The 25,643-nt window shown below is 44.3% G+C and overlaps 1 protein-coding gene across 1 annotated transcript in view; it reads left to right on the forward strand.

Annotated features, from left to right (window-relative positions):
* B3GLCT (beta 3-glucosyltransferase) overlaps positions 1–25,643 on the forward strand; it is a 97,511-nt gene that overhangs the window by 17,920 nt on the left and 53,948 nt on the right. Inside the window, exons 3-4 of the mRNA XM_019632710.1 lie at positions 3,446–3,485; positions 9,686–9,795. Of these exons, the coding sequence (XP_019488255.1) occupies positions 3,446–3,485; positions 9,686–9,795 (150 nt within the window). The remainder of the gene's footprint in view (positions 1–3,445; positions 3,486–9,685; positions 9,796–25,643) is intronic.

A 25,643-nucleotide genomic window follows, 5' to 3' on the forward strand; every position in this document is an offset into this window, starting at 1 on the left:
AGCCGAGTGGCGCGGTGGTTAAGAGCTGGCTTGGGACGCCAGAGGGCCCCGGTTCAGATCCCACATATGAGGGCCAGTGACACTGCCCTCTACAGCTAAGATGCTGAACAACAGCTCGACCTGGAGCTGGGCTGCCGTGAGTCGCCGGCGACGGCGTAGGCTGCAGTCCCTGTGGCAGTGGGTTGCCATGGGCTACCGTGTGTAGCCAGCAGCCAGTGTGAGCGACTAGCAGCCATCCAGAAGCTGGTGACTGATCTGCTTCGCCCGGGAAGAGCGTAATGATGGTGCCAACTTGGGCCAGTGAAGCAACGTCCTCCACAATTACAGAAGAACAAAAAGGACAGCAGCTTGTCTGTTCCCCTTCCCCCAATTCCCCAGCGCTGTTCCCATCCCCCAATTCCCCAATTAAAAAAAAATCTTTAATAAAAAAGAACAGCTATTCAGGATGCACTATTCAGGTAGAAGGTCAGGCAGAAGCTCAAATAATGTTCCCATAAAGAGGGAAGGCAAGGTGTATTTATGAGAAGGGGAATGGGAACAACTAATAGAAGAAAGGCATTGCTATTGGTGCAGATAAGGTAACAAAGTGATGCTAATTCTAAAGACTTGTTTTTACTTTTCAGTCTAGTAGTCATAATATCTGCTTTCTTATTATTTTTGTAAACAGTTTTTTTTATATGCAATATTGCCTTAGGCCCAGTCCAAAGATTATTTTGCTGTTTTAACATCCAAAGGTTTGAGGCCTAAGATAGGCCAGGTGGTTCTTCTGGGATGGCAGGTCCTGCTCTATTTATATTATTTTTTACATCACTTAGCACAGGGGTCGGGAAACTGGCTCACGAGCCACATGCGGCTCTTTGGGTATGTCTGTCTCAAAAGTTTGCCAATCCATGGAAGAGCCAATCCTGTCCCTCACAACAATTTAAAACTTATTCGAGAGCCATAAATATATTTTTACATAATCACCATTATGTGACTAATATCCTTTAAAAGTTTTATAAAGGAAACTATGATAGTTTTATTTTCATTTTCAATTTTACTTCAGAGCCTGTGGCTCGCAAGTCACAGTTTGCTGACCCCTGGCGGCTCTTCCTTCTCAAAAGTTTGCCGACCCCTGACTTAGTGTAATGTCCTCAAGGTTCAGCCACATTGTAGCATTGCTTTCATTTTTAAGGCTGAATAGTATTCCATTGTATATACATACCACATTTCCTTTATCCATTCCAATGCTATTCTGAGAGCTAAAATTTCCTGTTTTCTATGAGCCCCAAGGAGAAGGCAGGAGGTTAGCAGTGGGAGCTGAGACTCCTCTGAATCCGAAGCCAGCACTGCTTCCCGGGAGCAGGCCGTTCTCTGGGCCACGAGTGGCACTTAGCATATGGGAGACGCAGGGAGTCCGCACATGCTGGCTTAGGATGGTCCTGTCTGTGGTACCACATTTACAGAAGTGGGTTGAGCTTTCCAGTCTGTGTTTTTTTTTTTTTTTTTGTCTCTTCCAAAAAGTATGTGTTTTTTTTTTTTAAATGAGTTCACTTTTTTTTTTTTTTAAAGATTTTTTTATTGGGGAACTGTGGGAGGGAAACAGTGTTGGGGAGTTGGGGAAGGGGAACAGCCAAATTGTTATCCTTCAGTCTTAGTTGTGGAGGGTGCAGCTAGCTCAGCTCCAAGTCCAGTTGCCATCCGTCCACCCGTCGGCAGCTTGCAGCTGCTCAGCTCAAGGTGCCGTGTTCAATCGAACTGGCAACTTTGTTATGAGGAGCTTGTGCTCTGACCACTGAGCATTCCGGCTGCCCATCAGCAGCTCAGGGCAGCTCAGCTCGGGCGCAGCTCACTGGCCCATGTGGGACTCAAACTGATGACCTTGTTGCTCAGAGCTCGCGCTCTTAACCAACTGAGCCATTCAGCTGGCCCAAAAGTACGTGTTTTATCAGGAGCAAGTAAAGGGTCATTTAATCCTGGGGCGAACCAAATGAGTACGTAGCTATGGGGTTCTTCATGACTCAGTGGTATTTCTGTTCTTGAGAGAATGATCATTTCAGAAAATGCCACTGAAGGCAGACATGCTCCTGTGTCTCACGGTCTCCCCCCCCCCGTCTATTGTCACAGTCCCTTTGGCATTCTAAGAGACTGCATCTCTGTGTGGCTGTGTCTTGGCGTTTAAGCTGCTCCCGGTTTGTTTGTAAGGGGTCAGCATCACGCTCTCATTGCAGCCTGTGAAGAAAAGGGAAGGATATTTGCCACTGTGCAGCTGTTATAACATTTGGCGGTTGAAAGCAGGAGAGGACAATTAGAAAATCCCTTCCTTCTGCCGGGGAAAACAATGGAAATGGCAGTTAGCTGCTGACACTTGGCACTTTGTTAGAGAACCTTTGAACTTCTCCCCTGATTTACCCTGGATCAGGACTAGGTGTTCTGTGCCTATGTCCAGATTCTGTGTGTGCAGCGCTGCAGCGCTACAACCCCCGTCTGGGCCCATGAATCCTCACAAACCACAGGCGACCATCTCCAGGGCCCCAGTGCAGCTCCTCAGGTGGAGAGCACACTGTGTTGACAGTCCTGTGGGTACATCACCGCCCGAAAGATGAGAAGTGCAGTAATCAGCAGGGCTCATCTTCACAAGGAGCACATTACCAGAACCGATACTATCTCTGCTGTTTGCAATGCTTTAGAGTTTACAAGTGTTAGAAAAAAAAAAATGGAGCTGGAGCTGCTGTGCAGGAAGAGCAGCCTTGCAGGTCTTAGGCCTCAAATCTTGGATGTTAAAACAGGGCAAAATAACCTTTGCATTGGGCCTAAGGCAACATGTATCCCAAAGAACTATTGGCAAAGAGAACAAGAAAGCAGCTATTACGACTACCAGACTGATGACTACCCACTGAAAGGTAAAAACATTCTTTAGAATGAGCATCACTGTGTCATGTTATCTGCACCAATAGCAGTGCTTCCTTTCTGTTGCTGTCACTGTTCCCCCTTCCCCTTTGCATAAATACCATTGTCTTTGTCTCCTACTCAGAACACTACTTGGGTTCTGCCTGAATTGATGCGTCCCAGTAGCTCCTCTTTTGGATCTCAAATAAATGCTGTTGCCTCTCACTTTGAAAGGCCTTTTTTAGGTTAACGTGTGATTTTCGAATTAATCTCCCGAGAACACTGTGAACCAGTTAGGCGCTAGCTCCAAGTCACAAAGGAGGAAAGAGCCTCAGCTCAATTAAGAGATTGCCGAGATCACAGAAGGAAGGGACAGCCCCTGGGAGGCGCCTATCAGGATGCCGAAGCACATCACTGCTGCTTTTCCCCCTAACTTTGGTCTGTGTTTTTAGGCAAACGTTTCCAAGCTCTTATCTTTCATTTCTTTCCTCAAAGTGTACCGTACATATTTATTCGGTGTAGTGTTAACTTTGTTACGTGATGAGATTTATCTTTTTCTCTTCTGTTTAAAATACAGAATTTGGAGAAAAGTGGAATATCGAGGAAAAACGACATAGGTAAGAAATGATTTTTTTTCTTTTAACAAGTGTATTTCTTGTAAATTATGTTTCGGTGAAGTGCATTTTTCTTTCCAATTTTATTTATGCTGTAAATATTGTTGTCCGAATACGCTGTCTTTGGCCCAGCCCAGCGTTTATCCTCATGAAGACACAGGAGAACGCATCTCACACTGACATTCGCATGGGGTGTGTATCGAATTAACGCCTCGTGGGCTGGATTTAGTTCCTTCTGCCATCAGTTTCTGAGTTTCCAATGAGGGCAGATGAACTGTCAGGGGGGCCCTGTGGGGATGGCACAGTGGAGTAAGGCATCGTCTCCATGACTGAGGCCCACACCAGCAGGAGGGAGGGATGCGCTGGGGCCTGCGGTGCCCTTCTCTCCCTGGAGCCCGGCTGCCTACTGCGGACCCACAGACACCACTGACCCTCCTGCTCAGCCCACCCATACGTCTTCTGTGCGACTCCTGATCCCAGGCATGGACGCGACTCCTTGCTCCTTTGCAGACACGTCACACTCCTGTCGCCGCCCATATACACTCTTATCTGCAACCTCTTTCAGCACATCTGTCCACCAGTATATTGTGTCTTCAGGGATGTGGCCAAGAGTTAGTCTTTTTTGTATTCTGTGGGAAACATGCCCCAGTGTGTGGATGAGGGAGGGTAAGGCCACACCTCTCCCCAGAGGGTGTGAACTTTGTCACCGTCAATCATCCCAGGGTAGGCCACGGAGACCTGGAAGATGGTCCTGGACAGGAGGAAAAGGTACACCTTCCTTTTTAGGCCTTACTTTCTGGGCCTGGATTCTAAGAAGTCAGGAAGGCAGGAGAGGCCCCTGGCGGCAGGGGAGGATGGCCTGTATGGGGTAGGTACCTCTGAGGCCTAGGCACACGGGGAGCACAGGGCAATGGGTGGGGGTCTGTGGGCTCTGAGAGCAGCCTTTTGTAAGGGGACACAGTCCTTCATTGCCTTTTCTTCTCTCCATGAAAACATCCTGCATGGTTCAGCCACTCCTCCCTGAGTGAAGATTTTCTCTCTGCTGCTAACCATGTGAGTTTGGGCATTTGTCTGTATATTTGTTTTATGGGAGCTGATGGGTCTCCTCGTAATAAAATAGTTATTAAACGGACTAATGACTGTCATTGGGAACACGGGCTTGAAAGGACCAAAGGGAAGTTACCTGGGCCAGAAATTACATTCTTGCGATTGCAAATGGCCAATGTGGTAACACTTACCCTGGTGTCATTTCATCTGAAAAAGACTCCGGGGCTTATTGGTCACAATCTTAATGAGTCTATAGGGCCGGGGCTCCTAAGGCAGCTGCCAGTAGAGTCCAAGTGTTTAGCTCGCGTCTCAGTGCTCAGGGCTGGGTGACAGCCTCCCGGGGCGGCAGTCTGGTCTTCTCTTCCAGCTCACTGCCTAATCCTTACATCCACTAGTGACATTATTCTTGCCAAGTGACACATAATTGGAGAGGCTCTTTGTGTGTGTGTGCCTGCATGCATATTTGTCCCTCAGTCTTAAATCATGAGGCTGCTTGTTATTCAGCGTTTATCTGAAGGATGCCACATTGGTGTTCATCAGAAAGATACCAGCACATGAGATCCGTGTTTCCCGATAGTTTCTCACCAGGAGACACCGGTGCTTTCAGAGTATGTGGCACGGCAGGATGCTCAGCCCTGCAGGAATCGAGGGCTTTTGCTTTCCTCCACTTCCTCAGAGAAATCTCTCCTCCTGCAAGCCGCCTTTCTAACCTCCCTGGTGCTGAAGCCTTCACTTAACGCTCTTGGTGCCTCACCACTGGCTTCGGTCCCTTCCGTACCCTTGACTGATTTCTTTGCCTTCCCTGTCACACTCATCATTATTGTCAGGCACTTACTGTACAACTCATTTGTCGCACTTTCCTGGAGGAACAATGACAATCTGTCTTGACTTGTGACAGTGTTTGGTGGAAGCAAATTGCATTGAGTTTAGGGACATGCAGGCAACGTGAGAGGAAGTAGTGGGACTGTCTTATTAGGTCCAGCAATGGGGCAGTGGGCAGCGTCAACAGAGAAGGCAGCTACCCAGGTGAGCTGGGATCTAGGCTCCACCAGTACGAGACTCAGAGGGAGGGCTTAGAGTGCTTGTCAGAAAGTATTTCTCGGTGCTGATGCAGAAGAATGGCAGGAATTTACACATGTAAGCTCTTTTCGGCACTAAGCAGTACCAGCCTGGTTCTCCTCTGAAAGGGGCAAGGGCTGAATGGCACAGAGGGGATTTTCTGTCGTTCCTTATTATCAGGGTTTTGGGAACCGGGCGCACCCTTCCTCCTTTGCCTCACCGCCTGCAACTCCCCCATAAGCATCCTGTTCTTTAGCCATACCTAACAGTTCAGATTTTCAGAGCCCTAAATTTCACTTGCTGTCCCAAACCTTCACTGCTCCCTCTGTGAGCAAGGCCCTCCCCTCTCTCCTCGGGGTGTCCCCAGGACACAGTGTCCTCATCTGCTCCTCAGATGGCTCCTCAGCCCTTCCCCAATTGAAAGCAATGAATCTGGAGCCCCAGCCTCTGAGTGGCGTCTGAGTCCTTCATGATCTAGTCTGGCTGATCCAGCCTCCATCTCTAACTTTATCACTGACTGTTCCCTATGATGTGTTCTCAGAAATGCCTGACACACTCCCTGGTCACCACTCACAGATGCTGCCGAGATAAGGCCTGCTGTGGGCTCCGTGATAAACCCACTTCTGTCTCTGCCGCTGTCCTGCAACCCTCTGAGCCTCAGCCTGCAGAAATGGCTGCTTTTCAAAGAAAACTGCTAACACCTCCTGCCAGAAGCTCTTTTTGCACTACCTCCCCCTCCCCTGTGTCCCCAAGGTTCCCTGTGCGGGCTCTGGTTTTGCACTTACCCGTTTGTGTTATGATGGCCTTTCTTTTTAAAAATTTTTTTAAAGTTTTACTATTTTAACTTAAGTATAGATGGTATACAATATTTATATTCATTATATTCATTTCAGGTGTACAATATAGTGATTCCATATTTTTATACCTTGCAATGTAATTGCCACACTAATTCTAGTAACATCTGTCACCGTGCAAACCTATCACAATATTATTGATATATTCCCCTTTCGCTTTTCACCCATTGACCCCCCTCCAGCCCTTCCCTGTGGTAACCATCTTTTTGTTCTCTGTTTCTATGAGTCTGTTTTGTTCGGTTCGTTTTTTTTAGATTCCACATAAATGTGAAACCATACAGTATTTGTATGACTTAATTTCACTTAGCATAATACCCTCTAGGTCTATCCATGTTGTTGCAAATGGTGAGATTTCATTCTTTTTTTATGGCTCGGTGATATACTGCATTTTATATATGTACCACCTATTCTTTATCTAGTTGTCTATCGATGGACACTTAGGTTGCTTCTGTATCTGGCTGTTGTAAATAACACTGCAGTGAACATAGGGGTGCATATGTCTTTTCAAATTAGTGTTTTCATTTTCATTGGATGAACACCCAGAGTGGAATGGCTGGGTCATAAGGCAGTTCTATTTTTAGTTTTTTGAGGAACCTCCCACCATTTTCCATAATGGCTGCACCAATCTGCATTCCCACCAACAGTGCACTAGACTCGGGTGCTGATGTGCAGGGACTGTGTTCGGTCACCTTTGTGTCCCAGAGTCTTGCACTTGGTAGAATCTCAGTCAGAAATGTTTGCTGAATGAATGCACAGAGCATGTGTGACCGAAGCCCATGAGAAAGGAAGGGGACGATTTCTCATTAGTGGAAGAAACACGTGGCACATGAGCCAGGTGTGTGAAAGGGGCAGTTTGCTTTTTATTCTTCTTGCAAAGCCTCTTCCCTGCATTGGGCCAAGGATAGCGGGAGCTTTGCTGAGCTGACAGGAGTGGCAGGAGCTGGTTTCTGTGCTGAGTGCTGGGTTGGCCTTTGACAGATGCATCTGCCTTGTTAGAAATTTCATTATGAATTATTTTGAACATGCAAAGCTACAAAGAGTGAGATAATGGACCTACCACTTCGCTTAAGAAATGAAACATTGCTAACAGCTGGAACCCTTGAACCATGACCCAAATATTGTTTATGAGTCTCGTTAGTCTTACATTTTCAAGTCGTGTGTACATAAACATATAGACGCGTACGTGCATAGCACATGCCCACTATGCATGTTTGTGTTTGTGTCTTTGTAAACCAGTGATTTATATCATTATTCCTTGACAGCTTGCTCTTCTCAGCCTTCTATCTGTACGATTTGTCTATAGCACCACCTGGGCTGATGTTCATAGTGCTGGTTAATTTTTGTGACTACATAGTATTCCTGTCTGTGTTTCTCGTTAGTGGGTATTTAGTTGCTTCCAGTGTTTTCCTTTTACACAGTGCTGTCGGGAGCATGCTTGTTATAGACCCTCGTACACGTGTGGGGGGTTTCTCAAGGTCGGCTCATAGCGGTGGAGTTTCTGGGGCACTGGGCATGTGCCTCAACTTCATTACAGTTTGCAAAATTATTCCCTGACATTTTACTTCCTTCTTAACAAAAGTAAATCTTTATAACTTTCACGTGTCAGTTTATGTTAATATTTTAGGTGTAGTGGATGGAAGATTACAGTTTAGCTGAACTAGAATACACCACTTAAGCCTAATTGGGGTGTCCTTTTTACAGAGCCACGAGCTGCCTGAAAGTGGAGGTAGATATGTGCAGTCTTCATCCTTGCATACACTACTGAGAAGCACTGAGGTCATATTCGGTCAACTGTTCAGCAGTTCCTCTTACATTTTTTTATGGAGTTTTAACCAAAGAGCATTTAGATTATTTTTAGGATCTGGATGGCTCACTGTGGAACAATTTGTTGTATGAATATTTGAGAGAGTGAATAAATGAATGGAACTATAGAACTGAACATAAGAGCAATAAAATATAGTGGAATAAAATTAAAACCAAATTAGTGTCCCAGAGTCGAGGTGTTACAGGGAAAGGCTCGTGGTGGGGGGGGGGGACGGTCCCCACATTCCTTTCCTGTAAACCTGGCTGGAGGCCACGGTGAATGTGACACCTGCCTTCTGCCAGCACCTGGCTGGTGGCAGTTTCTATTCTCTGTTACAAGCTCTGAGCCAGGGCAGGCCTGCTGTGCTTCTCCACGCTGCGGCCTGAGCACCCAGTCCCTCAGGACGACCTCTGATAGTCTTGGTTCGGTGGGTGTGACATACCAGTTTGTCAGTCATACACGAGCTTTTTCATGCAACGCTGCTTGCTAATGCCTCGCTGCTGTGAAATTGAGATTTTCCTGAACAGTGCCCTCAGCTCTGGCTGGGTGCCTTGTGAGGTCGGGCCGGGAAGACTTTGGGTTACGTATTCGCAAGTTCTTGTGAACTCATGGGACATACACGGTCACTGTTGAATGTCACCTTGAAGGACCATCCAGAACATTCTTGAGGTAGTGTGTTAGTTTGCTAGGGTGCAGAAACAAAGTACCACAAATTGTGTGGCTCAAAAACAGAACTTTGTCTAATGGCTCTGGAGGCTGGAAGTCTAAGATCAAGGTGTGTTCTAAGGCCTCTCTCCTTGGCTTGTAGACGGCCGTCTTCTCCCTGTGTCTTCACTTCATTTTCTGTCTGTGTCCACATTTCCTCTTTTTATAAGGACACCAAATATATTGGATCAGGGTCCACACTAGTTACTTCACTTTAACTTGATCACCTGTGTAAAGACCCAATTCCTCATAAGGTCATGTTCTGAGGTCCTGGGGCTCAGGACTTCAACATAAGAAGTTTGGGGGACACAATTCAATCCATAACAGGTAAAGGTACAGTGTGGGATTGTGTTTGCTGCTTGTGAACAAGATTTTCAGCTGCTGGTGGAGGGGGTGGGGGAGGGGGAACGTGGGTCATTGTTCTAGACATCTGCCTACTCCCCCATGTTTATAGTCATTCCTTTTGACAGGGGCAGGAGCAAATTCAGTGTTACCACAGGTGTGGCCTAGTACAGTGAGCTGATTGACTTGCTGACTTCTAGGCAGGAAGTTTCGGAGATCAGTTTAAAAAGAGATTTTATCACTAGAATTCCATATACATTGATTTTTTTTCCCCTAAGAGTTTTATTGTCTGAAGCCTTGCCTTATAGCTGCCTTGTTTTTAAACTGTTTTCAGGTTTATTTCAGTTGTTAAAATATAAATACCTGAAAAGTTTTTTCTTTTTTGGTTCTAGATTTAAAAGGAATTGTATTTGTCATCCAGAGTCAAAGTAATTCTTTTCATGCAAAGAGAGCAGAACAGTTAAAAAAAAGCATCTTAAAGCAAGCTGCAGATCTTACTCAGGTATGTGGAGATGGTTTGGGATGTTCACTAATATTTATTTATTGATACATTTTTGTTTTCCAAAGCACTTGGTCTCTATAGAGAATCAGTTTTATTTATATGAGAATAATTCTTCTGACTTGTCTTGCTTATTTATATTGACTGTATACGGTTTAAAATGTGCTAATTAATTCCTAATGCTCAAAACATCGTATTCTAAATTATTATATATATTTTAAGTTTAAGAGAATTACATAATTATGTAGGACTGTCATGGTTTTGTCATAAAATATAAGTAGAAGTGGAAGAAATAATTTTTTAAAAGCAAGGTTTAAAATAGCAGAATAATTAATGCCCAAAATTTTGGTAACAATTTCTAAGGCAGTTTTCATGTTGAAATACTATTTTGATTAGCCTTAGTGTGATGTTTCCTCTGTGAGTCTCTTAATCTGTTTTTTAATTGGATATCATTAATTGAACTTTTGATTCGATTTATAATGTGTTACCTGAGAAGGATCACGGAGAGAAAGATCGACACGTACAGGTACATTTTAACAAAGTTTAAAATAGACATGAACTGAATTTAATGCTGGAGGTGTGGGGCAAAGGGAGCTGCACCTTGAGTCGCCATATTGGTGCTTTCTTCTTCAGCCAATTGACAAAAATTGCTCAGGCCTGCTGCGCTGCCCTGCCCTGCCACAGCCTCCAGGACGGAAGTGCGTGTCTGGCTGCGTGCCAGCCCTGGTTGTCTCGGCAGGCACCCTGACGGGAGGCGTGTGTGCATGATGGATTGCTGTCTTTCTGTTGGTGGGGGCTGGGAACACAGGGTTGGACATGTTCAAGGAAAAATGAGCCACCTTAATGATACTGAAGGCTGAGACACTGCTGGGATTAAAGCTTGTGTTTCATCCTGAAATGCTTTATAGACAAGATTTTCAGCCTCCTCGCATCATTGCGAGGACAGGGCCCTGGGTCCCTCGCTTGGAGCATCACACCTTCTCACGGGGGAGGGAAGCATTGCCCGCTACAGGCAGGTGGCTTTTTCCGGTGTAGGTAGGAGCAGCTGGACGAGTCTGGAATTCTTTGTCTGGAAACCCAGCTTTTAGAGAGTTTCTTCTACAAACCTTTCCTGACTTCATCTGAGAGGCAGACATGCCTTACCTGGCTGGGCTTCTTCCGTTTGCTCCGTGGAAGTGGAGCCACTAGTGGAGTGGACAAAGGAGGCTGCTGCAGGGGTGGGAGGACAGCCAGTAGCCCTGAGTTGGGTCCTGGCAAGACGGAATGAGGTCCGCTGGGCCTTGGCAGTTACCCCACTGTGTGATCAGCGATGACATCAGACAGTTATGTGTCACTCACTCTTCCATGAGTGCAGGGCGTGTGCATCCCTGTGTGCCCATGTGTGTCCTTGCTCTCAGGAGCACCTTCTGTCTTGTACAGGCCGGTCCGTGTGTCTGAGATTATATACCTTCCCCACTGAATTTGTATTAATCATCCTTGACGTTGAGGTGGAAATGCCAGCCATTGCCAGCCAAGGCCAGGTGACCGAGGGTCCCCATAGTTCCTCCACAAGTGGTCCCCTCCTTCTTGTTTTGGACTTTTTTGTGCAAAGAGGTACTCGCCACAGGCTCTCTTCCTACCTTTCCCGGCACTCTTTTGGGAAGTGTGGCTTCCAGGGGACCTTGGGGCCGATCGTATGTACTCCCAGGACTTGACTCAAGTGGGAATAAGGCATGTGGGTACCTTTCGGTGGGAGCATGGATATTACAACTTATTTCTTCTTTTCTTCCCCTTAGGGAAAATGAGACTTGTGAGGGCACTGCTTCTTCAGGAGGCCCTGGGGCTCCGCAGAGGGTAGGGCCCTGGATGCTTAAGGCTGGCTTTAGGCTCGAGGGCAGGGTGATGGTCACAGGCCCCATCGAAGCCGGGGTCACAGGTCCCCATCTAAGTTGAGCTTGTCAGTCGTGTTTAGGAGTGGAGGACAGGTGTTGGCCGGAGTTTTTCCATGTCTCAAGATTGGAGGCAGGAAGGCCAGCCAGGGAGGGTGTGAAGGGTGGAGATCCACAGAGCGCTGGCTACCGCAGGCTTGCCGCCTTTCGCCAGCACAGCCACACCAGAGCTTGTGAACCAAAGTCCCTATCTCTGGGTCCCCTGGCACTTTCTTTGCCAGTCATTTAAACTTGTGACAGTTCCTGGGATCACCTTGCTGTGCCTGCCTCTGTGGCTTTGGCAGATTGTACACTTAAAATTTGTTAAGAAGTTAGAGCTCATATTAAGTATTCTTACCACAACACAAGAAAAAAATTCAATAAAGATTCAGCACTAGCTAGGTCAGGGGTAGGAGTAGGGGAGAGCTTTCTGGATGGGTAGCCAGGTAAAGGTGGCCAGGTGAGAAGCAGGAGCATGGTGCATGTGGGCCCTGCCTGTTGTCCTGGTGTGGGGTCAAGCGGGAGGTGGCAGTGAGGGCGGCCAGCCTGGACAGTTAGGTCGGGACCTGATCACAGAGGAGCTGTATGTCCTCTTGAGAACCCAGGCCTTTCCCAGGGGCATTTGTGGTATTTTGAGAGCAATGTCTTTGATGTCCAAGACATTTAGCATGTCTGGCCCCTGGCAGTACGTGTCGGAGGGACCCGTAGTCCTATCACTAAAAGTGCTCCCTGTTAGAATTACTGCTGGGGAGAGCGTTAGGGCTGCGACCTGCTTGGATTTGCAGTTTAAAACCGTCACTCGAGTGGCTGTGAGGTGAGCAGCTTTAAGAGAGCCAAGACTGGGGCAGGGGGCCCAATTCTTAGGTGGTGGTGGTAGGGGTGACGTGGGGCCCGAACGGGGGACATTGGGCCCATGTGGGGGCTGAAGGGGAAGTCAGGACAGGTGTCCAGCTAGGACTGAGGGAGGGTGGGGTGGGCCACCATCTGAGGCTGAGGGTGATGGATTTGCAGGGTGAAAGTGCCGATGACTCAGGTGTCTGTAGATGAGATCTGAGGTGGGGGGTCAGCGGTGGGGGCTGCGTATTTGTTTGAAGCTCAGGAGAAAGGTGTGGCCAGAAGATGGTGGGTCTGGGAGTCAGCACCATGCACAGTGCCTGAGGGCTTGCAGATGCTCCTTCCAGGGCAGTGGTTGGACCCAGGGGACCCACGCCGGGAGGGCTGGGCAGAGCGGGAGCAACCCTCCCAGGACACAAAGGACAGAGAAGGGGCCTCACGGGATGTCACACAGTGGTCAGTCCTGTTCCCCTGAGAGGACTCAGGAGGGCATCAAAATGTCCATGTGACTGGACAGTGTGTGTGGACTCCCGCCGGTACCCTCATCTCAGCGGCGTCCCCCCCAGAGCGCTTTCTTGCTGCCGGTGGTGCCACTGCCACTGTGGTGGTTATTTGTAATTGTGGTAAAAAACATACAACATAAAATTTGCCATCTTAACCATTTTTAAGTGTACATTTTTGTAGTATAAGGTACATTTAGTTACGGTGTGCAACCCATTTCCAGAACTTCTTTATCTTCCCAACTGAAACTCTGTCCCCATTAAATATTGGGTTGTCGGAAAAGTCATGACGTATTTTTCTATGTTTTTCGTTGCAAAAATGCGTCATGAGTTTTCCGATGACCCAATAATTACTCCCCATTTTCCCTCCCCCAGTCCCTGGGGACTCCCATTCTCCTGTCTGTCTCTATGGATTTGATGACTCCAGGGGCCTCATATAAGTGGAACCACACAGGATTTGTCTTTCTGTGACTGGCTTTTTTCACTGAGGACGGGGTCCTCCAGGTCCATCCACCCTCAAAGCTGTAGCGTGTGGCTGCATGTTATCATTAGTGTTATTTTGACGGACTCTCCTCCATTCCCTGCTGGTGACCTCCATGCTCATTTGGTGCCCCACGTGGGTGCCCCGTGTTCCCTCTGTCCTTTAGGGCATCTGTCCTGCCCTCAGACCAGACCTGCTCTGTGCTCCACGCTCCACCCGTGGCCCCTCGGGCACCTAGTGGAATATCAAACGCAATACCAGCAACAGGGTCGTCACCGGTGTGTTGTTCTCAGCTTTTAAAACTTAGAGAACAGCTCCGTTCATCTGAAGTACTTAACTTTCCTTGCACTTCATTCTGTGCTATTTTGTTTCAGTGTGTTTATATTTAATTTTTATTGTCCTTGACGTTTATAATTTTCCCTTCAGACAACCTGTTTTGTAGGTGACTCACATTGCCACTAGGTGGCAATATTGGTTTTGCATTTCAAGACAGGTAATTAAGCAGTATCATTAAGCAAACCTCTCTCCCCCAACATTTAATTTCTGTGATAATAAGAGGAATATGGACTAAAGCAGTAAGGAAGCTGCTCTTTAATAACAAGGTAGTCTATTTTTGTTATTCTGAAATTCTTTCCTGGGATGGAAGCTAGCTGAGTACTCAAGCATAGTAAGTCCTCACTTAACGGCATCCATAGATTCTTGGAAACTGAAACGACGTATAAGGAAACCAGTTTTCCCCTAGGCTGATGGATGGAAACAAGAATTAGGTTCCCACGGCATATTTCTGGTCACAAAAACATCACCAAACTTCTAAGTAAAGACCCCAAACACTTCTCATATTAAACACTGAAATCAACATGAGAGCTACACCCATTTAAGAAAGATGAGTAAATATGAGTGAGATAATGATTTTCCAGCTGCTTTTCCAGTTCAGGGTCGTGGTGGCAGAGTCCATCCCAGCAGTTCAGGGGACCAGGCGGGACCCACCCTGGACAAGACGCCCTCCCATCACAAGGCTACCCAGCCCCAGTCAGACGGGGACAATGGAGACACGCCAGTTCTCCTCACATGCACACCTTTGGGATGTGGGGGGAACCAGAGTCCCTGGAGAAAACTCACGTGTTTTCTCTGCACACAGACAGAGGCCGCGTCTGGGAACCGATACTCGTTTTCTCATCAGTGTTGTAAATAACAAAACATTGAACAGACGGTGTTATTCGAGGACCTACTATAGTTTGGAGAAAACGTCAGCCCTCGGGTTCAGTTCACGCAGTAGGTCCAGAGTGGCCTGTTATGACTTAGGTCACGGATGTATGGATTAACAGGTCTTTAGGTAGTTGCAGTGGCCAGGATGATTTTGGAGCGGGCAGCTGTACCTGATACTGGTTCCTTTCTTGTCTTTCTAGAGTTTTTTATCCTACATGTGTGATTAAAAATTGAATTGATCCCATGAGTAGCATTTTAGAGATCCAAAGATTGTTGACAGCTTACACAGGGTCTGCAGACGATGCTTGGGACAATGACGAGGTACCCTGACCTAGAGCTATTAATACATGCAAATAGAGAAGTAAGATTCAGCTCAGAGGTGCACAGAACAGAAGGAGGCATAGTCACTCTAAGAGGCAGGTGTGGCTCCCTAGTTAAAACTCAACTGCAACTTGTTTTAAGAAATTGACATATTGTTGAGCAAGAATGGACAGCTTGGTCATTAGCCATGGCAGCTTCGAGATTCTGAGGTGGAAGATGCAGGACCTCCCCAGCACTGTGGCAGGGAGCGTGCTGGCCTCTTCGAGGAGGGTACAGTCCCATGGTTTGTCAGGTGTGTGCTGGACCTCTAATAAACAGGCTGTGTGGAGCCTCATGTCCCCTTGGACCTGAACCATGAAGTCTTCAGGTGGCAGCTTTGGATTTCTCCATCGATTTGTCCACCATGGGTATTCACAAAAGTGGCTTAGTGGGGGAGCATCCTGCAGTAAGTTTTATCATTTGAATATTTATCTGATAGCCCAAAATATCTGTTTCTCCCACACTACCAGATGTCTAAAACTGCTGTTTATTTATTCATTACTTTCGTCAGGTTGCGCTTGACTGCAAAGTCTGCCCAAAAATGAAGGTGCAAAATGTAATGGTTTCTGTGATTATTCACCTGCTTCTAGCTGGTCTCTTTGCTTCAAGTCATTACCTGTGCCCGTTTGGCATCAAGGTGCTAGAATACGGTCTTATTAAAAATGCAAACATCTTTTATACTTACAGTGAGTAAATATACAGCTTTCTGTGTGAAATTTAATGCTGTACTTGGAGTTGTTACTGGAGTGGTGGAAGTGTTTTCATTTTCTGAAATAATCCGGGTCACCATAAGTTGTCATTCCCATCTCTAGCATTCAAACTGGAGTTTATAATGGCTTTGCAGTTTATGATGATATGTTTCCTCTAATCAATAAGCCAGCAGGCTTCACCAAGTGTACTTTCATGTGTGGAGTACCATTCTAAATTGCTGTGGAGCAAAGAGTTAGAAGGAATGAGAAAAGATTCCAATTCTTTGACTTATTGGTAAGGTAGATAATGGTAACTATTTCATAATAGAAAGGACTATGTCATTGAGTAGAAACTAGAAGTCTAAAGTAAGTAGTATATGAAAATCCTTATTCAGCCAATATTCATTGGACATCTATAGTGATGCTAGGTACTTTTGAATGTGGAAAGGTATCTCTAGATAACACATGGGGCCCTCGAGAAAGACAGTGCTCATTGGAAGCTAAGCAGGAGAGTGATAGGAACAAAACACGAGTTAATATAGTGCTGACTGTGCATCAAGCCCGCGAGGCTACAGAAGGAGGACTTGTCAGATCAGGTGGGAAAGACAGCAGACATGAGCTGCAGGTGTTGGTTTAGAACAAGGACCCGGGGCTCGAAGACGGCGATGTGGATTGTTGGGAGTTTAGTTTTGGGGTGCCAGGTGGGAACTGGCATTTGAAGAGGCACAGTGTGGGATGAATACAGCACGTGTTAGCAGTGGAATGGCGACCTTTTTAGATTGGAATGGATGGAAAGCAAAGTGGGTGAGATGGGGTTGGGGGGTGGGGGGATGAATATGGGGTTCCTAAGTGCACATCTATAGATGTAAGGATACAGAGTTTGAAGAAATGCTAGTTTTTTCCTGAGCTTTACCCCCTGCATGACAGATGGAAGACTCATATGATGTTATAAAGATTGACTAAAGGTGCGTGAACACAAAGCCACGTGGATCAGAGGGATCACAGAAGCTCATAGGAGACTTCCTGTAAAGACCCCGGAATTAATCAGGCACTTCAGTGCATTTCATTTTAAATTCCTACTATGTGCATGGCATCTGGGTATCCGTTATGATTTGACTTCTATTTCCTGAACTTATAAAAATTCTTCCCTGAGTGGATGTTTGCGTGAAAAATCGTCTATTTTGTATGTTACTTGAAATGGGAGCAGACAGCCCAGAATCGGGCGAGCACTCCAGCACAGTATCTTATGATGATGGGGTGGAGAGGTTGTCACAGGGAGGGTCTCCTTTACCTCCTGGAACTTGGGGTCCAGTAACCAAGGGGATCCTAGACTTGAGAGAATTTTTACTGTAGCTTCAGAATTATGTCAACACCTGCCTAACATTATGGAAACCATTATTGTTCTCCAACGGAGTTTCAAAATGTGATGAAATTGGAAACAATAAAGGAGAGGATAAAGCATCATTTCGTGTGTGTGTGTGTGTGTGTGTTTTAGTAGGTTCTAATAAAATAAGGATTCATGCACCATTTTGAAGACCCTGAAGTGTGACCTTTAACCTTAGCACAGGGCAAAGGTCATGCTAGGTTGGGAAACCACTTTGCTGGGGAACAGGGAGGTGAGTGCTGGCAGAGGGGAGGACCAGGTATGGAATGAGGCTGGACCTGGGATAGGTCAGAACCACAGGTAAATTATGGTGCCGTTTTTAAGGCAACCTGCAAATACAGAAAAACAAATTCAGAAGTGGGATATGCTTATAAGGTTTTAATTCTGGGGGTTGGTACAGCTGTAAATTACATTTTATGGTAGGTGTTGGAGTACATTTTTCACTTTAGGCCAAATGGAGCCTGGCTAGCTGCTGCTTAGAAATCTTCCCACTCTCACCACCCCCAACTAGAGAGCTTTTGAAGGGAACACACACTTCTAATTTTACTGCCTTTTCTGTGGTATGGACTTGATTTAAAACCTGGCAGACTCTCAACCTTACAAATAAATGATTCTTTTTGCTTGCTCACAGAAAGTTCTGGAAATCACTATTTTCTTGAGAAGAGTTAGTCAGGCCTTGACTCCTTAGTTTAAAAAGAACCCCTCATTTCCATAACATAAGCCAGGAAAGGGAGGGCAGAGCCTTTCCTAGATCATAGAGCAAAGAAGCTTGAGAAAGATGGCCCTGTGTTTTCTATTTTTAGGGATCTCTTAATTGGCAAGGAGACAGCTGAGGTCCTCCCTTAGGAGGTTGGCTTTGAGGGCCCTGTCACTCTCACTCAACTTTTCTTTTTAGGTGAGAGGAATTGGATGCTTAATCGCTTGCTACAAGTTCATTTTTGTAGTCACTGATAGTTAAGTAATCACAGTTATTTGTTAAACTGGAGACTTGATGACATTGCTGTTGAATACGAATGTTCATCTATTCATTTAATAAATCTTTATTGGTATTTACTTTATGCAAGGGCCTGGACAAGATGGCCCCGGAGGCAGAGCAGTGAGACCGGCCCACTCCTGGGGGCCAGGGGTCGCTCATCCATAACGATTCTCTGCACTGTGTGGAAGGCCGTGTCATGAGCGCCTTTTTGTCTGCCCAGCATTTGAACCTCTTCTCTGGACCTGAGACCGCTGGCCCATGTGTTCTGGTGGCAACTGGGGCTTGGCCCACTATGAACGTCAGAGGCCAGACACTGGTTTCCCTGAACTCAGGGGAGGGTGGCCTGTGACCTAGTGCAGCCGGGTGGACATTGTCACACAGGATTCTGAGTCTGGAGCCAGGGATCCAAAGAAGCTGGTCGCTTTAGAGCTCACTGTAGTGTCAGCTTGGTTAGGACATTTGAACTGAACCTGGAAGAAATAGTGAGAGTTTGCTAGGCTCCTGCCAGGGGCACCTGTGCAGACTGCCATGGATGGAGGCCGTTACTCGTGGGTCTCACTGATGTTAGCGAAGTGGTGCCTGCTGGGAAGGTGAACTGCTGTGTGAACTGGCATGATGGGTTCACGCTGGTAAAGGTGACCCCGGAGGGACGAGTGAGACGTCTCGTGTGTGGGGCCCGGGGCTGGAGTGGAGACAGAGACTTGGAGCAACGGGAGTAACCGTGCCTAGCTGTCACTGCTTGCGTGTCCCCATTATTATTTTATTCGGTGCTCATAGCCACACAGTGCTGAGCTGTTTACAAGCATCAGCGCATGTGAGTCTGTGCAGTACTTCTTGTTATGCTCCCCATTTGCAGAGAGGAGGCTGAGGCTCCGATTGACGTACTCGCCCGTGGTCACATCGCTAGTAAATACTGCAGCCGGCCCGTGTGTCAGTTCAGAATGGCCCCAAGCCTCTTCTGTCTGTGCTGCTGCCTCCTGACATGCACTTAGGCCTTAGTAACAGGCCGGGCTGCAGATTGGTACAGCGGGTGTGTGCAAAGAACTCCATGCTGGCCAGGTGACAGTCCCGTTCACACCACCCCTTTACCTGGCTTTATTGTTTTTATGCCATTTGTCCCTGATGTTATCTTCTAGATTCATTTGCTTATTGCCTGTCTCCTTCATGAGAACATGAGCTCCAAGAAGGCAGGCACTCGGTTCTGTCTTTTCACAGCTATTTACTGTGTTCCTACAGCAATGCCTGGCACACAGTAGTTGCTCAACAAATAGTGTCAAATCCATAATAATAACAACTGTCACATGCACAGCATGTGCCAAGTAGAGGCATGTGTTAATTGACAGGTCAAAGAACTTGCCCAAGGTTGCACAGCCCAGAAGAGATGGAGCGAGGATTCTGATCAAGTACTTTGGCTCCAGAAATCAGGTCCGTAAACACTAGGTTTTACTGCCTTTCATGAATGAATGGATGATTAATTAAAACAGATTTATATGAGCTATAAAAATGTACGTAGTAATGGGTTTCAAAGTGAATTGTTTATAAAAATAAATTTTATAAATAATGAGGTAATATTTCTCTCTTGTTAAGAAAGGATAGTTAGATAGTTAATGACTAAGGCAGGTCTTTGGAGAAGTCTCTTTTTTAAATATAGGCTCAGATTCCTGGAAGATATGTTATTATAGCATCATATGTAATCTGGTCCATAAATAACACTGGGTTTTTACAGGCTAGTCAATCTGTCTGATACAGTCTTCAAATAGCACATTACACATCTCTTATCATCCTCATAAGCTATGCCTACTTCTTAGGGGAGAAATTATAACAGTAAACAGATGTTAGTTTTCAACCTAATGTATTTGTTGGTCTAAAAGCTTAGTTCAGCGCCTAAGAAGTATATCATAGCTGGGATTTAGAAATACAGTTGAACTGGAATCAGTTTTTATTTATTTATTTAGATTTTTATTGGGGAATTGGGGGGATGGGAACATCGCTGGAGAATTGGGGGAAGGGGAACAGACAAGCTGCTGTCCTTTTTGTTCTTCAGTCTAGTTGTGGAGGACATTGCTTCACTGGCCCAAGTTGGCACCATCATTGCGCTCTTCCCAGGCAAGGCAGATCACTCGCCGGCTTCTAGACGGCTGCTCAAAGTGGCTGCTGGCTGCTCATGCTGGCTGCTGGCTACACACGGTAGCCCATGGCAACCCACTGCAGCAGGGGCTGCAGCCTACGCAGTCGCCAGTGACTTACAGCAGCCCAGCTCCAGGTTGAGCTGTTGTTCAGTATCTTAGCTGTAGAGGGCAATGTCACTGGCCCTCATCTGTGGGACTCAAACCGGGGCTCTCTGGCGTCCCAAGCGAGCTCTTAACCATCGCGCCACTCGACCGGCCTAATATATAGCAGTTTTTTAAAAAGACAATGAAAATTACTGCATAATTCAGAACCAACACTAGGAAAACCCTGGATTACACTGGGTAACTGCTAATTCAGCCTTTAGGTTTGCTTTTTCTCTCTAATGTGCCATGCTGTCAGCCTGATTGTCCCTTTTTTTACTGTTTCACATTTTATATTTGTAAATGGAAACTAAAAGAAATACTACATAAAATAAAGAAATGAGGGTTGTTTGATTTCCAACTCCAAAGATTTATATTAAAAACCATTTTCTTCTTAAACATAAACTTAAATGAACTTTAAGACTGGTGTGGAATCTATATTAGTGCAGTAGTGCTTCAAATATTTAGACATTTATTCTTAGAGTCTTCTGACTTAACAGTTACCAGGAAATAGTATGAAATACAGAATACACTAGTGTTTGTTGGGGGGAAGTGTTCAAGCATACTAGATTCCGGACTTTTGGCTGGTAACAACTTGAAATATATTGAATAGTGTTTTACTTCAAAGCTAACATCCATAGCCTTGAAATTATTAATCTCTCTCTCTCTTCATGTATGTGTGTGCATGTATATTTAACCGCAGTTGTGTCTCATTGCTGAATCTTAGTTCCTCCTATGTTAATAAATTTTGAAATCCCATCAATGTGCTATTACTATTGTTGCTTGAATATGTAAGGATTATATTTCTCGTATTTATACCCCAAACTCTTTATTACCCTGGTGTTTTAGTGTTTTTATGGCCCTTTAAAAAATTCTTTTTTCATATCTGGTTTAGCTAAAGTGTTTTATTCTCCACATGCTACTGTGCTGTGTATCCAGTAGAAACTTTTTAGGCCTCTGAGTTTTCTCTGACTACTCCCCCTGGACTCTTCCCTTCCTGTCACCTTTGCAAATATGCAAATTTCAGGTCTGCTCTGAGCATCACTGAAGACCCTCCCTTGTGGTCACCAGCACTACTGGGTGTTTTGGTGTTGGAGCTGTTGAGTGGATTCAGGCACAATTCTTTATTTCTAGTAGCTCTAGAAGAGAAGAAAAAAGAGGGTAGTGTGAGGGGTAAACTGTCAGGTCTCTAAAAATCACTGCGTTTTATTTATTTTTATTTATTTTATTGTTAGTTTCAGGTATATAGAACAATGCAATAGTATCCTTTTCACCCTTTGCACAGAAACAACCCCTCTCCCCCATCTACTGCCCTCCCACCCCCTATACCATACTTATCTATTACAATTCCATTGACTCCATTCCCATTCTCTACTCCACGTTTCATGACTATATGTATATATAATTATAGTTGATGTACATTATTATTCAACATCAGATTCAGAAATACAGTGCTATGGTCAGGCCTCTACACCGACTATGAAGTGGTCTCCCTAACAAGACATGAGTCCATCTGGCCCCCTAAAAAATATTTACAACATTATTAATTATATTCCCCAGACTGTCTTTTCTATCACTGAGGCCATATTGTAGTTACCAATTTGTATTGTCTCATCCCTTCCCCTTCTCCTTCACCCCCACCCCCTCCCAACTAGCAACGCTCAGTTTTTCCTCTGTGTCTCTGAGACTATTTCTGTTTACACTTCTCATTTATTCAGTTTTTTAGATTCCACATATAAGTGAGATCATATGGTATTTGTCTTTCTCTGACTGACTTATTTCACTTAGCATAATGTTCTCTCGGTCCATCCATATCATTGCGAATGGTACCATTTCCTCCTTCTTTATAGCTGAGTAATACTCCATTGTGTAAATGTATCATAGTTTCTTAATTCAGTCGTCTATCGATGGGCATTTCGGTTGTTTCCAAGTCTTAGCTATTGTGAATAGCACTGCAATGAACATAGGGGTACATATATTTTTTCGGATTAATGTCTTGGGTTTTTCTGGATAAATACCTAAGAGTGGGATTGCTGGGTCATAAGGTAGTTCCATTTCCAGTTTTTTGAGATACCTCCATACTGATTTCCATAGTGGCTGCACCAGTCTGCAGTCCCACCAACAGTGCACCAGCGTTCTCTTTTCCCCACAACCTCGCCAGCATTTGTTGTTTGTTGACTTATTTATGATAGCCATTCTGACCTGGGTGAGGTGGTATCTCATTGTGGTTTTGATTTGCATTTCCCTAATGCTTAGTGAGGTTGAACATTTTTTCATATGCCTGTTGGCCATCTGTATGTCCTCTTTAGTGAAATTTCTCTTCATATCCTCTGCCCATTTTTTAATTGGGTTGTTTGCTTTTTTGATGTTGAGTTGCAAGAGCATTTTATATATTTTGGATATTAACCCCTTATCAGATATCTCGTTGACAAATATCTTCTCCCATTCAGTATGCTTCCTTTTTGTTTTAATGATGGTTTCTTTTGTTGTGAAAAAACTTTTAAGTTTGATGTAGTCCCATATGTTCATTTTTTCTTTTACTTCCCTAGCCTGCGGGGATGTATCAGTAGAAATATTGCTCAGGGTAATGTCTGCATATTTAGACCCTATATTTTCTTCTAGGAGTTTTATGGTTTTAGGTCTTATATTTAAGTCTTTAATCCATTTTGAATTTGTTCTTGTATATGGCGTTAAGGAGGTGGTCCAGTTTCATTTTTTTGCATGTGTCAGTCCAATTTTCCCAGTACCATTTATTAAATAGACTATCTTTACCCCAATGTAAATTCTTGCTTCCATTGTCATGGAGCAACTGCCCATATATGCCTGGATTTAGTTCTGGGCTCTCTATTCTGTTCCATTGATCTATGTGCCTGTTTTTATGACAGTACCATACTGTTTTGAGTTCTGTAGCCTTGTAGTACGTTCTAATGTCTGGAAGCGTGATCCCTCCAACTTTGTTCTTATTTCTCAGGATTGCCATGGCTATTTGGGATCTTTTTTGGTTCCATATACATTTTAGGATTATATTTTCTATTTGTGTGAAAAATGCCCTAGGTAGTTTATTGGGAATTGCACTGAATCTATATAATGCTTTAGGCAATATGGACATTTTAACTATATTAATTCTTCCTATCCATGAGCATGGAAGGTTTTTCCATTTTTTTGTATTATCTCCTTTTATTTCTTTCTTCAGTGTCTTATAGTTTTCAGAGTGCAGGTCTTTGGTTAAATTTATCCTAAGTATTTTATAGTTCTTGAAGCGATTGTAAACGGAATCATTTACTTAATTTCTCCTTCCGATAGTTTATTATTGGTATATACAAATACAACTGATTTATGAGTATTGATTTTGTATCCTGCTACCTTACTGAATTCGTCTATTAGTTCCAATAATTTTTTGATGGAATCTTTGGAGTCCTCTATATATAGTATCATGTCATTTGTGTATAATGACAATTTTACTTCCTCCTTGAAAATGTGGATGCCTTTTATTTCTTTTTCTTGTCTGATTGCTGTGGCTAGAACTTCCAGAACTATGTTGAATAAAATTGGAGAAAGTGGACAGCATTGTCTTGTTCCTGATCTGAAAGGGAATGATTTTAGCTTTTCCCCTTGAGTATGATGTTAGCTGTGGGTTTATCGTTTATGGTGGCCTTTATTATGTTGAGATATGACCCCCCATTCCCACTTTCCTAAGAGTTTTTATCATAAATCGTGGCTGTATTTTGTCAAATGCTTTTTCTGCATCTATTGATATGACCATATGATTTTTATTTTTATTTTCGTTGATGTGGTGTATTACGTTAATTGATTTGTGGATGTTGAACCAACCTTGCGTATTAGGGATGAAACCCACCTGGTCATGATGTATGATCTTCTTAATATATTGCTAAATTCTGTTTGCTAAGATTTTGTTGAGGATTGTTGCATCTATGTTCTTCAGAGATATCGGCCTGTAGTTTTCCTTTTTTGTACTCTCTTTATCTGTTTTTGGAATCAGGGTGATCGTGGCTTCATAGAAAGAGTTTGGGAGCCTTCCCTCTTTCTGGATTTTTTGAAATAGTTTGAGAAGAATAGGTGATAATTCTTTTTTGAATGTTTAGTAAAATTCACTTGTGAAGCCATCTGGTCCTGGGCTTTTGTTGGGAGCTTGTTGATTTCTGATTCAATTTATTTGGTGGTAATCAGTCTATTCATATTTTTTATTTTTCTTGAGTTAGCTTTGGAAGGTTGTATGCTTCTAGGAAATTATCCATTTCTTCTAGATTGTCAAATTTGTTGGCATATAATTGCTCATAGTAATTTCTTAATAAGATTTTTTTGTATTTCTGTGAAGTCTGTTGTTACTTCACCTCTTTCATTTCTGATTTTACTAATTTGAGCACTCTCTCTTTTTCTTTTGATGAGTCTAGCTAGGGGCTTGTCAATTTTGTTTATCTTCTCAAAAAACCGACTCTTGGTTTCGTTGATCTTTTGTATTGTTTTTCTGGTCTCTATTTCATTTATTTCCGCTCTGGTCTTTATTATCTCCTTCCTTGTGCTCCCTTTGGGCTTATTTTGCTGTTCTTTTCTCAGCTCCCTGAGGTGTAAGGATAATCTGTTGATTTGAGATTTTTCTTGTTTCTTTAGGTAAGCTTGCATTACTATGAACTTCCTTCTTAGGACTGCTTTCACTGCATCCCAGAGATTTTGGGTTGTGGTGTTTTCATTTTCATTTGTCTCAAGATATCTTTTGATTTCCTCCTTGGTCTCATTTTTGACCCACTTGCTATTTAGTAGCATGTTATTCGGCATCCATGCATTTGTGTGCTTTCTGGATTTCTTCTTGTAATTGATTTCTAGTTTTATAGCATTGTGGTCAGAGAAAACGATTGATATGATTTCAGTCTTCTTAAATTTATTGAGACTTGTTTTGTGGCCTAACATGTGGTCTATCTTAGAAAATGATCCATGTGCATTTGAGAAGAATGTATATTCCATAGCTTTGGGGTGAAATGCTCTGAAAATATCGATTAAATCCAACTGTTCTAAAGTGTCATTTAAGGCCACTGTTTCCGTGTTGATTTTCTGTCTGGAGGATCTGTCCATTGGTGACAGCAGGGTGTTGAAGTCCCCTTCTATAATAGTGTTACTGTTGATCTCTGTCTTTATGTCTGTGAAAATCTGTTTTATATATTAGGGGGTCCTATGTTAGGTGCATAGATGTTTACTAGAGTTATGTCCTCTTGTTGGATTGATCCCTTT

The sequence above is a fragment of the Hipposideros armiger genome, unplaced genomic scaffold (assembly GCF_001890085.2).
Source record: "Hipposideros armiger isolate ML-2016 unplaced genomic scaffold, ASM189008v1 scaffold_1166, whole genome shotgun sequence".
Taxonomy (NCBI): domain Eukaryota; kingdom Metazoa; phylum Chordata; class Mammalia; order Chiroptera; family Hipposideridae; genus Hipposideros; species Hipposideros armiger.